This window comes from Lutjanus erythropterus, chromosome 23, assembly GCF_056507025.1.
Source record: "Lutjanus erythropterus isolate fLutEry1 chromosome 23, fLutEry1.hap2, whole genome shotgun sequence".
Lineage (NCBI taxonomy): Eukaryota > Metazoa > Chordata > Actinopteri > Lutjaniformes > Lutjanidae > Lutjanus > Lutjanus erythropterus.
This window is the reverse complement of record NC_139339.1, coordinates 26,624,319-26,636,603: the sequence shown is the minus strand read 5'-3', so window position 1 is coordinate 26,636,603 and position 12,285 is coordinate 26,624,319. Positions and strand designations below refer to the sequence as shown.

Sequence of the window (12,285 nt, the reverse complement as noted above, 5' to 3'; positions counted from 1 at the left end):
GACGAATTAACCTGTTATTACAAGAAACTGAGCTTTGTTATCTTGAGATCATTAAATATTCAACCCTTTATCACTAGAAAACAAGTTTTGTTACTTCAAAGTAATTTAATAATTAACCCAGTATCCTGAGAAAATGAGCTTTTATCTCAAGATCATCAAATATTTAACCCATCATCACTAGAAAACAAGCCCAAATATCTCCAGTAATTATCTCATAATAACAAAGTTCATTTTCTCGCGATAACAAGTGAATTATTTCATTATCATTATCTCAAGATAACAAATCTTTTGTTTTCTCATGATAATCGGTGAATGTATCTGCTCTTCTTGAGAAAAGAAAAAGCTGTCATCTTCAAGACAGATTAACCCATTATGATGAGAAATCAGGCGCTGTTATCTTGAAATAATTAAATATTTAACCCCTTTTCACAAGAAAACGAGCTGTGTTATCTCCAAATAATGATATAATTAAGCCATTATCATGAGAAAATGAGATTTGTTATCTGGAGATAATAAAATAATTCACATTTTATTTAATAAAAATTTGCTTTTATCTCGAGATAGTATTTAACCTATTATCATTAGAAAGTAATTTATCTCAAAATAGCAAAGCTTGTTTTCTTGTGACAATGAGTTGATTATTTCATTATCTTGAGATAGCAATGCTTGTTTTGTCATGATAATCATGATCATCTATCTTGTTATTTCAAGTAACCTGCGTTTTGTTTTCTCAAGATAAATTCATCCATTATCACAAGATTACAGGTTAATTATTTTATTATAAAAAAAGCTTTTGTTTTCTCATGATAATGACTTAGTTTATCTCCTCATGTTGTGAAAAAAAAGCAGTTATGATGAGAAAAGCTTTGTTATCTTGTGATAATTAAATAATTAACCTTTAATCACTAGCAAATTTTGTTATCTCAAAATAATGAAATAATTGCCCGTTATCACGAGTAAAACTAGTTATTATCTCTAGAAAATAAAATAATTATGAATTATGAAATAATTCATCAGGAGAAAATGAGTTTTGTTATCTCAAGATAATTCTCAGCTTCCAAACAAGCAAGCTAAAAATAAGAATGACAGAGTTTGTGTCACTGTGTGCAACTCTTTTCACAGTCAAACTATTTTTTTTTTGACCAATTGGCCACTTAAATATATCAATGAGGGGAACTTTAAGTACTTTTATTTGATCACATTTTATCATTCCTTAACTAGTTAGTCATTGTCATGTAAAAATATTGTTTATTGCTGCTAGTTAGCCTCACAGCAGTGGTAGTGACAGTAAGAGCAGCAGGTTAACAGTTATATTGTTGTGGGTACCTGTGGATCCAACAGCTTTAAGCTAACAGGTCACTTCCCTCGATGCAGCTGGTGTTGTGTGACCTCTGAGTCTTTGTGTCTTATAGGCGGTGCTGGGACAACAGTTGTCCGTGGTATTTGCCCCAGTGTTTGACCCGCTCAGAGGAGGCTCATGTGTCTGGTGACCGGCCATCACAAGGCTGTCATGACTGCCAGTCTTCTCTGTGCCTTAGCCTGAGCACAGTCCTGTAAACTGCTGACTGGGGGGAAGAGGACAATGAAGGCACTCAAAAGTGACTCAGCTGAAAAGACAACAACACCTCCTGCTTCCTGACTCTACTTGATATGTATATTTGTTATCACAAGAAACACTTTCCTGTTTCAAAATGGCAATGCCCCTGAGCACAAAGCAGCTCCATACAGAAATGGCTTTCCCAGTTTGGTGAGGAAGAACTTGTTGAGAGCCCTGACCTCAGCCCCAGGCCAACACCTTTGGGATGAACTGGAACTGCAAACAAGACCTGGCCTGGGTACTGGCACGTGGTTGTTGGTAATTTGATTAAATGCAAAGTTGTAATTCTCTGTGTGTAATACCTTTAATACTTTGGCTTATATTGTGCTCATATTGTGCATTTTCCTAAATAAAGTTAAATCAAATTACCACAAACTAGCTGACATGAATAATCCTTAGGGTGAGGTAGTCTTACTCAAGCATACAGTAGGAGTATTGGTTCGTTTCTGGGTGTTTAATGAAGCTGCCGCACATTGTAACACATCTTTATACCTAAACAGTAAAATGGGCCAATTGCCAGTGACTCCCAAAATGAGTTCTATGACAACTGGTGACTGCCAGCAACAGTCATCCTGGACCTTAAATATGTTATGTAAGGCAGGTGATATTAACCACGTGGCTAAGGTTGGGGAAAAGCAGCAGTTTGGTTAGGTTGTGCACCAAAACAACCAGGGTAGGTTAAGGAAAAGATTGTGGTTTAGGTTAAAATACCTATGTTTGTCATGTAATAAAAGTGACATAATGTAACATAATTCATTTAAAACTTTAAATAAGTCAATGTTCACTTTTGGTTTTGGATTCAGCTGGAGCAGAGAACGTCACTGAAGACTTTTCTCAACCAGCTTCAGAAAGAGTTCGATCTGATTGATTGAAGTTGGACATAAAAGACAGATGGTTCATCCAGTCACCTGCCAAGTGGTTTTTGAAAGTGTCTGCCCTTTTCCCAAACAGTTTCTAAGGACAACTACCCAGGTGGTTCTGTGTAACAAACCGTCTGGCGTGTCAAGTTATTAACTCCAGTCTCCTGGGTCGAAGTCCTGTATTTGTTTGACCCAACCATCCACCCCAACAACCGCTTTAAGGTTGGATTATACTCCTGGATGTGTACACCATGGGACCTAACTTCTTATAACATAACATAGAGAGAGTTTGAATTGTGCCACAAATCACACATAAGATGTTTGTCAATTTAAAAGAATTTTTCAAGTCAAGGCATTTGTCTTAAAATTGTTGAAGTATCAGACTGAAGAAACGTAATTAGAAAGACTACACACCCAGAAGCCACGCAAGTGACGTCATCACACAACAGCAGGTTGTGCTCCTTTCTCACACTAAACTTAACTATAACACACCTTTGACAAATGGTGATGTTCTTGACTTGTAAAATTGTTTTAAATTGACAAACAAAATTTATGTGTAATTTGTCCCTCCTCATAAACTACTGCACATATTTTTTCCAACAGAAGGGGTGTGGCTTAAGTACTCCATAAACCCATAGTCTGCTGTGTGCTTTATACTTAAAATGTAATAAGGACTTGGAGGCAAAAAGGGAACTGCTACAGCCCAACTAAGATTTGTAATATATGTTAATAAAGAATTGCATAGACTGGAATGGTACTCATCAGTACAAACGACCTTCAAGTGCTCAATTTTAATATTCAAAAGTATTATTAAGAGTTAATTTATTTGTCTCTCTTTCACTTAATAATCACAACAATTCATTTTACATATAGTTACATAATTAGACTCTACTCCTGGAAAATAACAAGCATTTACACTCTATAATCTCAGTGTATACACTTGACATATCAAGTAGGTGACCTAACATGATTGATAACCTCATACATAAGCAAAGGCAAGTGTGTGTGTGTGTGTGTGTGTGTGTGTGTGTGTTGCTAGGGCGGGGCGAGAGCTGGCAGTGCTAGGCACAAGCTCAGATTCATGGTGGCTCCCTCCCATAGTCCTCTGTGCCTTGTACAAACACAGCCATAGTAGGAGAACACACAACAGGCCTCTGTTCCAGCTCCAAGTGAAGCAGTCTGCACCTTCAGTCAGACGGTTCATTAAACCAGCGCTCGATCCAAATATACTGTTCCACAGCTCGCAGTCTGTGCAGAGGACAGAGAGACGTCAATCGGTTATTAGAGATGAACTTGTATTTGTGTTTGATCACTGTAGCCAAAGGGGAACTTCACTGATTTACACACAATACATCAAAGTGTGTTTCCATGGGAACAAAGTTGTATAAAGCCTTTAGTGTCTACAGACGGAGCTGTGTGAAGTCTGACAAACGTCCTCAAGTGATGTCACTTGAGTCAGTGTCAGATGAGTCTGAGGACTACAAGTCTGAAAATAAAACAAGGGGTGGTGTGGAGGTGAGCCAAAATTTTACATCCACATGCACGACAGGATCCATGTGGGTCTGCAAGGGTCTACATTACATACATTTTGTCATCACACAGTGTACGCCATATATATATTTTAATGAACTAGAGAGTGAATGTAAAGACCAATGAGAGTTGGTCGCCTGGTGTATAAGCCAAAAAAGTTTTCTTGCTTCTGGATTTACTTACAGCTAACTGAATATACAAAGTAGTGTTTCCCTCCTTGCCCACAAGCTCCTGCTTGACCAATAGACTTTACATTTTGATGACATCAGAGATTTTTAAACAGCTTTTTTCAGCTTGAGGAAAGTTGTACAAATAATACAAAATGTACATGGACCGAAAAATCACAATAGAAAGAGTCCTTGCTTGCAGTTCAAGGTTACCTTATGAGGCAGCTGGATTGGCGAGATCACATGAGAATCCATCTTGTCAGGCTCCAAGCTGTCCATCAGCATCCTCAGAGGGACTACTGGCAACTACAGATGTGGTTTTAGATGTACCAACAGCAAGAAGCGTCCATGGAAGCGACTCATCTCAAACAAACAATGGCAGCTCCTGAAGGGGTTAGCATCAATACTGTGATAGCGTCAGCTGTATCAGAACTGGAGAGTATTTCCTCACTGACAGAAGAGCAACACTGAAGGCTTTTACTGACGGAGAAGATGTTTCCACTCTTCTTCTGGACAGTTTCAGCTTCGGTTCGATGAATTGATCTGACTGGTTGAAGTTAGCCCGTGTTAGACGTGACAGACGGTTCATCCAATCACCTGCAAAGTGCCTGCCCTTTTCCAAACAGCTTCTATGGACGGCCTCCCAGATAGTTCTGTGTAACAAACTATTTTGCGTGTCAGGTTAAGTTTGAGGAATCCTTTCAACAGTTCTACAGATGTCTCTTTTATAATGATGGCTTATGGGGGAAATTGCTTTTTGGGCCGTAGGGGAATTTTTCACCGCAATTCTGTGAATGACCACTGGGAAAAATTTGCAGCAAATCTGAGTGCCAAAGCCTGTTTAGTCTGCTATAATGGTGCATTCCATTTACCTCAGAGGTTGGCAGGAGGAGCCAGAAATGACATCACACCCAAATTGAGTACTCTCCAGTATAACAGTTGGATTTTGTGTATACAACATTGAAGCAACGTGTCTACAGATAGTCCTGTGTGTACAATTTATTTAATGAGGAAGAAGTGCTAATAAACAGTTTCACTATCTGACTTTACTAATGTGACTTCAGGGGGTATTCCAGTTGAAATTTCCAACTAGGACGTTGGAATTTCTGAGTTCCCAGTTCAAATGGTCAAGTCTATGATGTTCATGTAGGCTCTGTGCAGCAGGGGTGTGTCCAGACTTTTTTGACTGGGGTGACCCAAGTGGGGTACTGCAGGAGTGGCATGAGGTATGTGCATGCACACATCAGAATAGCATTCATTTACCATTTTTCATATTATTTTAGTTACTAACATTACAGTATCTTACAGTTTCTTACACGACAGAGAGGCATTTGCTCATTTGCTACACAGACTTTTGTGGCTTTATGGCTTTTGTTTTTGAGTGCAGCATAAGGTGAAACACAACTAACATCTGATTATAACCCTGTGATGTAAAATGATCCATAAAATTCAAGTAAACTGCCTTTGTAAAAAAAAAATAATAATAAAGTAGGCTGCATACAAAAGAAAACAATGTATGTTTAAAAAGGCTCATCAAGATGTTTGAATAAATAAAACTGATGTCCCGCCTCTCATTGGACAGAGAGCCAATCATACTTGAGGATAACACAGTGGCACTTGGAGTGGCCAATCAGACTGACTGCACTCCAGCATCAATGAGCTGTTTACCACACTTACTCATGTATCTAATGTGTCTCAAACCTCTGTGTTTAAGACTCAGTTATTATAATGGTTGTTTTCCACTGTCTTTCTCATTCAGCATAAATTAGTTAACTGATATTTATCCTGACCAAAAATGAATTAACTCTGCTGCTGAAATAAATATTACTGTTTTGTGGAGGCTCAGACATTCTTCTCTTTTTGGGATCCTTTCCTTTGCAGGAAGGACGGGGATCCAGAGATTATGATGGATCTGAATGTTTACTTGTTTTACAACCTGCTACACAGCAGATTTTCACCATTTTCCTATCTCTTTCATTATAGGAAACCGTGACTTTGGCAGTTTTATTTGTTGCTAGCAGTTGAGTTGGACAGTGGATACTTTAGGCGACTTCTGTAAAAGAAAAAGAATAAACAATATCTTTGGTTCTGCTACATAAGTTTAAATTCTTTTCTTAAACTGTGGGGAATGCAATGCTAAGGCTGTGAGATTCCAATCCAATAATTCATCCAAACACTGTCCGTTGAGGTCAAACCGATAGCGATGTTACGTTTATGATTCTTTTTCAACAGCTCTTTGGTTCTAACAAAGGAAACCAAGTCGAATCTGGTGAGAGCCATTCTTTTCATTGTTCTGCCCAAATTTCACTCATCCAATATGCCAGATGGTTTGTTACACAGAACCTTCTGAGAAGTTGTCCTCGGAATCTGTTTAGAAAAGGGCAGGAATTTTTAAAAAGTACTTGGCAGGTTGATCTGACTCCTTACCATAACTACAGACTGAAAATAAATATGTCTGAATGTTGCTAATATTCCCTCACTGCAAACAAACTGTTTGTACACACAACTACAGTGAGTATGGTTGGTGACAGCTGAAACAGGAGGTGGGTCTATAAACTATGATGGATGTTCATGAGCAGTCATAACCTCCCTACTTTTTCTTCTCTTCCAAGTCAGTTTGGTGCTAACCTGGGGGTTTGTTTGCAGCCTGTCTGACTGCTTGTGTTTCTTCCCCCTCTTGATGATGTTATCATCTCATTTCTGAAGGTTCTGGTTTTTGGCCTACAAACAGTGGGAGGCCCCACATACACTGAGACATTCCACACCCCTCTTATCTACACAAACCACACTGAGGCTTATGAAGCCTCTGGCAGTGACACAAGTGGTTCTGCAGCTTTTACCTGATGTTTTAACATGATAACACCAACATACTGGAGCAGAGGGAACAAACCAGACCTGCACTGCAGCTGTATGTTAGTTAGCTGTGCCACCTTGTGGTCAGTCTTGTACCTGCTGCTTGTTCATTTAAAAAACTTCAATCAAAAACTTTATTTTGTTTCAACTTTTTTTTTTCTTTCCTCCCCAAAATTATTTGTTTTGTTTTTTTTACTTTGTTTTTCACTTAAAGGAGCAGTGTGTAAGATTTAGGGGGATTTATTGTCAGAATGTGGCAGAAATGGAATATAATATTCATTAGCATGTTTTCATCAGTGTATAACCACCTGAAAATAATAACTGTGGGTGAAGCGAGATGTGTCACTACTAAATCCTACACACTAGTCCTTTAAGGGATCTGACATCTAGTGATCCAAAGGAAGTGTACAGCCAAACAGGGGGGTATAGAATCAGAAAAGACACATTCTAGAGCCTTAAAGATTGACTCAGGAAGTTTATTATAAATATGATAGAATACCAGGTTGCATACTCCAAATTTCCCAAAATGCTAAAGGAAAGATTCTGTATGTTATTAAACTGTTTTGTCTTATTTTGCTGTAAGCTGATGTTGTAAAATGTGATATGTTAGAGTACAGTAGACTATCTGCATCACTCAGTGTTAAATCCATGAGCTCCAGTATGCTGCTGGACTGCTGGAGTTTATTCTGAATTCTGAGTATAAAGTCAGAATTCTGAGATTTAGGTTAGATTTGATTGTCAGTATTCTGACTCAAATCTCAGAATTATGACTTTAATTTCAGAACTCAGACTTTAAACTCAGAATTCTAACTTTATACTCAGAACTATGACTTTAAACTCAGAGCTCAAATAAATTTGTGGTCCTAATCATCTTCTGTCAGCTTCACATTCAGTGCACATACATATTCAGAACACAGAGTCTGAATTCACTCTGGCACATATCTGACTCCATAGAATTTGATTAAATCAGACTAGAGAGGAGTGTACTGATTATTTGAACACTTCAGAGGTGTCAATCAGAAGCTGACGGTTTGCTTGCCAGTTGTGGCGGTCAGGTGGTTTCGGGGTTTGAGGTTGTGGTTATGTCAGGGTCTGTGTCAGCAGACGGGGATGAACAGGGGCTCAGCAGATCTAATGGGGTGGACGAGATGGTACAGATGGACTGGGAGTACTGGGGCTCCTCCTCAGCGTAGTCTTCACTCAGAGTCAGCTCATTGAGGTGGATGCCGTCCAGCTCTGCATAGTGAGGACCAGAGAAAAGCCTGATCACCGCACAGACCCGGGGAACCTGCAGGACAGTATCCTTTAAGGTAATGATCACCACCAGACCCAGCAGCAGGTAACCTGAAGAGAGAGGAGATTATTATATTATAATATTTTCTAAGTCATTATAAAATGCTTTCCAATATGTTAAAGCATTGTGAATATTTGCAAGTGCTTATAAATATAATTATACAGTGCTATAAGCAGGTTATAACACATTAAGCATCATCATAGCATATGCATCCTGTTATTAAATAATATAATAAAGTACTTCTTGTCTACATTTAATCATCTATACTTGACTCCAGCATGACTCTTACCCATCATTCCACTTACATGTGGTGAGGAGTTCAAGTGTCTCCTTGGCTGTAGGACTCCAGGTTCTCCCCAGAGCGTCTCCTCCCTCACCGACGGTGCTCAGGATGATGAAGCAGAAGAAAAGGGCATCCAGGAAGCTCCAGTCCGGTTCCACCGCGCACACCAAGAGGGCGGGGAGGAGGAAGAGGAGGCAGAGGACGAGCACCGAGAGGAGGCTGGTGTGGAGGAGGGCTGCCCGGGTGTAGGTCAAACCCCAGTAGGTCTGCAGGTGGTGGACGGGAGCATGAGTGATGACGGGAAGGAGGAGGTTGGAGAGGAGGGTGAGGAGGAACAGGGTGAGGGGAATCCCCAGGGTGCAGTAGAAGATGCAGAAGAACTTGGCCTCATCTGATTTGGGGGTGTAGGAGTCAGAACCTGAGGAAGAGGAGAGAGAGGAAGGACTGAGGAGTCTGACAAATACATGAAGAGTTTGTGCAATTCAAGATGAAACCTCAAACTTTTCAATGAATCAATTGTTTAATTATTAAAATGTTAGGACAGGGATTCACATTATTATTGATATAAGTGATATAATAATAATAATGATCCGTTTAACTTGTTGGTTGAGGTATAGCTAATCTGAAGGTCTTTTAATATATAAAGGACTGCTGTTGGGTATTTCCATTGACAAAAATGCATTATATGATTATATTTTAGTTTATATTATGTAGTTATGTCACTAATTAACAACTATAGTTGTAAGATACAAAAAGTGGAGTAACAAGTACAATATTTCTCAATATATTTTGAGGATTTGCTGCTTTCTATCACTGTAAAGTGAGTATAAACAAGCGATTTGAAGAAGTCACCTTGCGATAATGTTGAAGAGAACAACTATTAGGACCAGGAATAAGGGGGAAATGAGAGGAGAAAGATTTTTTTGAGAAATACTGAGAACGAAGTCAAAATGTTAAGAATGAAGTTGAAAATGTTGAAAATAAAGTCGAAACATCATTTTGAGAATAAAGTTGAAGTGTGTTAAATATAATCAAAATGTCGAAATGATGAAAGACATGTTGAAATGTTGAGAATAAAGTTTGAAATGTCAAAAAATATAATCAAAATGAGGAGAATTAAGTTGAAATGCTGACAAAAAAGTCAAAATGCTGAAAATAAAGTCAAAATGTTGAGAATACAGTTGAAATACCATTTCAAGAATAAAGTCAGAATGTTGAAACAAAAATAGAAATGTCAAGAAAAAAGTAAAAATATTGAGAATCATGTTGAAATGTTGAGTATTAAGTCAAACTGTTGAAAATGAAGTTGAAATGTTGAGACTAAAGATTAAGATACTATTTTTAAAATTAAGTCAACATTATAAAAATAAAGTTGAAATGTTGAAAATAAAATTGAAATGCTGAAAAACTGAAATGTTGAGAATGAAGGTTGACAGACTATTAATAGGATAAAGCTGAAATGTCTTAAATATAATCAAAATGTTGAAAATAAAGTCAAAATGTTAAAAATAAGTTGACATGCTGAGAAAAAAGTTGAAACACTATTTTGAGATTACACTTGCTGAAAAGCTGAAATTTTGAGAACCAAGGTTGAAATATTATTTTGAGAATAAAGCCAAAATGTAGAGAATAAGTTTGAAATGTATATATAATAAAGTTTAAATACTATTTTAAGAATTAAGTAGATATGTCGGAAAATAAAATTATGTTGAGAATAAAGTAAAAATATATTAAAAATTAAGTCAAAATGGTATTTTAACTTTATTCTCAACATTTCAGGGAAAAAAATCCTTCAGATTTATTTTCTTATGTCTGGCACTTGTACTTCAGTTACTTTAATTGAAGTACAAAAATATTCCTCCTCTCATTTTTCTCCTTTCGTTTGATCTTACCTTGTTAAATATGATGTGCTATTAAACACGTAGACGTTATAAGCTGTAGCTTCAGCCTTTCTGGACTGCAGAAGTGTCTCAGTTATGTCATCTTAAATTACTGTGTGATGATTTTGACTGTGTTATTTAATTTTTCTGAGGCTTTGTATTTACGTATGTTAACTTGTAATGAACTAATTTCAATTTGCTGACCAAAACATATTCTAAACTATAAAAAGAAAAAATTCTACCTGTCCCTAGGATTGTACCGTACTGTACTTATGTATGATAATGACTGCTTAATAACAATAATACTGACTAGTTGCCACCTTGTGTAAACTGTGTGCACTGACTGCATCTTACCCATGGTGGTCAGAGTAACAATGACAAAGTAGAGTGATGATGTGAAATCATATCTCCTCTCCTCAGCGTCAGCCTTCAGAACAGCTACATCCCTGTGGTGAGCGGACAGAGCTTTCTCCAGCAGCTCTCTCAGCCTGCTCTCCTGTACGCAGGGGTTCTCCTGCAGGAAGGAGCGACGCAGCTCCTCTGCCTCAGCTCTCAGCTCCTTCTCCACCGGCTTCTCCACAGCTGTGAACACCACGCCTCCCAGCACGATGAAGAGCAGGTAGCAGAGGACCATGCAGGGGAATGCATGGACCTGACAGAAGAGTCCCAGTGAAGACACAAGCTGGGCCATTGTTGGTTCGTACTGCGGTGTCTGTCTACGGACTGCAACCGGATACAGAAGCTAGTTAGGCTTTAAATATTTAGAAAGGTAGAGCAGGTCACACGCACATGGGCCCTGTCACACATAGATCAGTGGAAAACTCAATTGAACAAACCAGTCAAGAATGTGTGGACTGAAACTCATAAAGGTTTCAAAACTACAACATTTTTTATTCAATGAAAACAACTACAGTATGTACAAGATGTCAGACGAGGCAGTGTTCTCAGCAGGTATTTCAGCAGGTACTTTTCTCCCATTTTCTAGTCTCTCATGTGTGGGATTCTGTTCACGACACTGAGGTCTGAGCTCCAGCTTCAGCAGATCACACCAAATGATGTTGTACAAGCATCAGACTCACACACTGCAGAACTCTGCAAAAATGTCAATGTCAATATTTCATATAGTATTCATTCACTGTGGAATGACCCAAATAGAAGAACGGTTGAAGCTAATCAACGATAATTTTCCTTATCATCTAATCTTTTAAATCACATATGAAAAGCACAAAGCAAAAACAGCTTCTCAGATATGAAGATTTAATGTTTTCGCTCAATGTTTCACTGTAAAATGAACACGTTGGTTGGACAAGAAAAAATATTTGTATATTGTGTTGAATATTATTGACCAGATTTTCTCTTTGAGTCTGTTTGCACTCAGGTGAGAATATTCATATGGCAGCTTTTTGGCTATTTACACCTGACCCTTGGTCTAGCTATAAAGAGCGACAGTCTCTGTGGTGAGGAAGTTGTGGTGGATTTAAGGGTTAAACACTCAAGACTCTCCCCCAGGAAACCAGGATATGAGTCTCGAGCTGGGAGACTGGGGTTTGAGTCCCATGTGAAACTAGAAGTCAGTTTTTACTTATTATTTTCAGCTTCCAGTCACAGTTTGTTTAGGTTTAGGAAACAAAACTACTTGTCTGTGCCATGTGGATGTAAATAATATTTGCACCCCGGGTGCAAATAGCATTGTTGGCTATGGTCACCTGGGTGCTTGCCTCTGCCATACTAGGCTGAGTAGACTTGAGGGTAAATAGTCACATCAGCTATTCCAGCATGGGTACAAGTAGTCACATCATCTAATCCTGGATGCAAATAGAA

General features: G+C 38.3%; 1 protein-coding gene across 1 annotated transcript; it reads right to left on the bottom strand.

Annotated features, from left to right (window-relative positions):
• Nucleotides 1–7,788: 7,788 nt before the first annotated feature.
• Nucleotides 7,789–11,415, bottom strand: kcnk7 (potassium channel, subfamily K, member 7). The gene is made up of 3 exons (XM_084711897.1): nucleotides 10,819–11,415; nucleotides 8,607–9,002; nucleotides 7,789–8,351 (listed from the first exon to the last, which is right to left on the bottom strand). Exons 1-3 carry the CDS (start codon nucleotides 11,153–11,155, stop codon nucleotides 8,059–8,061), a joined length of 1,026 nt encoding a protein of 341 aa, XP_084568023.1. The 5' UTR covers nucleotides 11,156–11,415; the 3' UTR covers nucleotides 7,789–8,058.
• Between the last annotated feature and the right edge of the window lie 870 nt (nucleotides 11,416–12,285).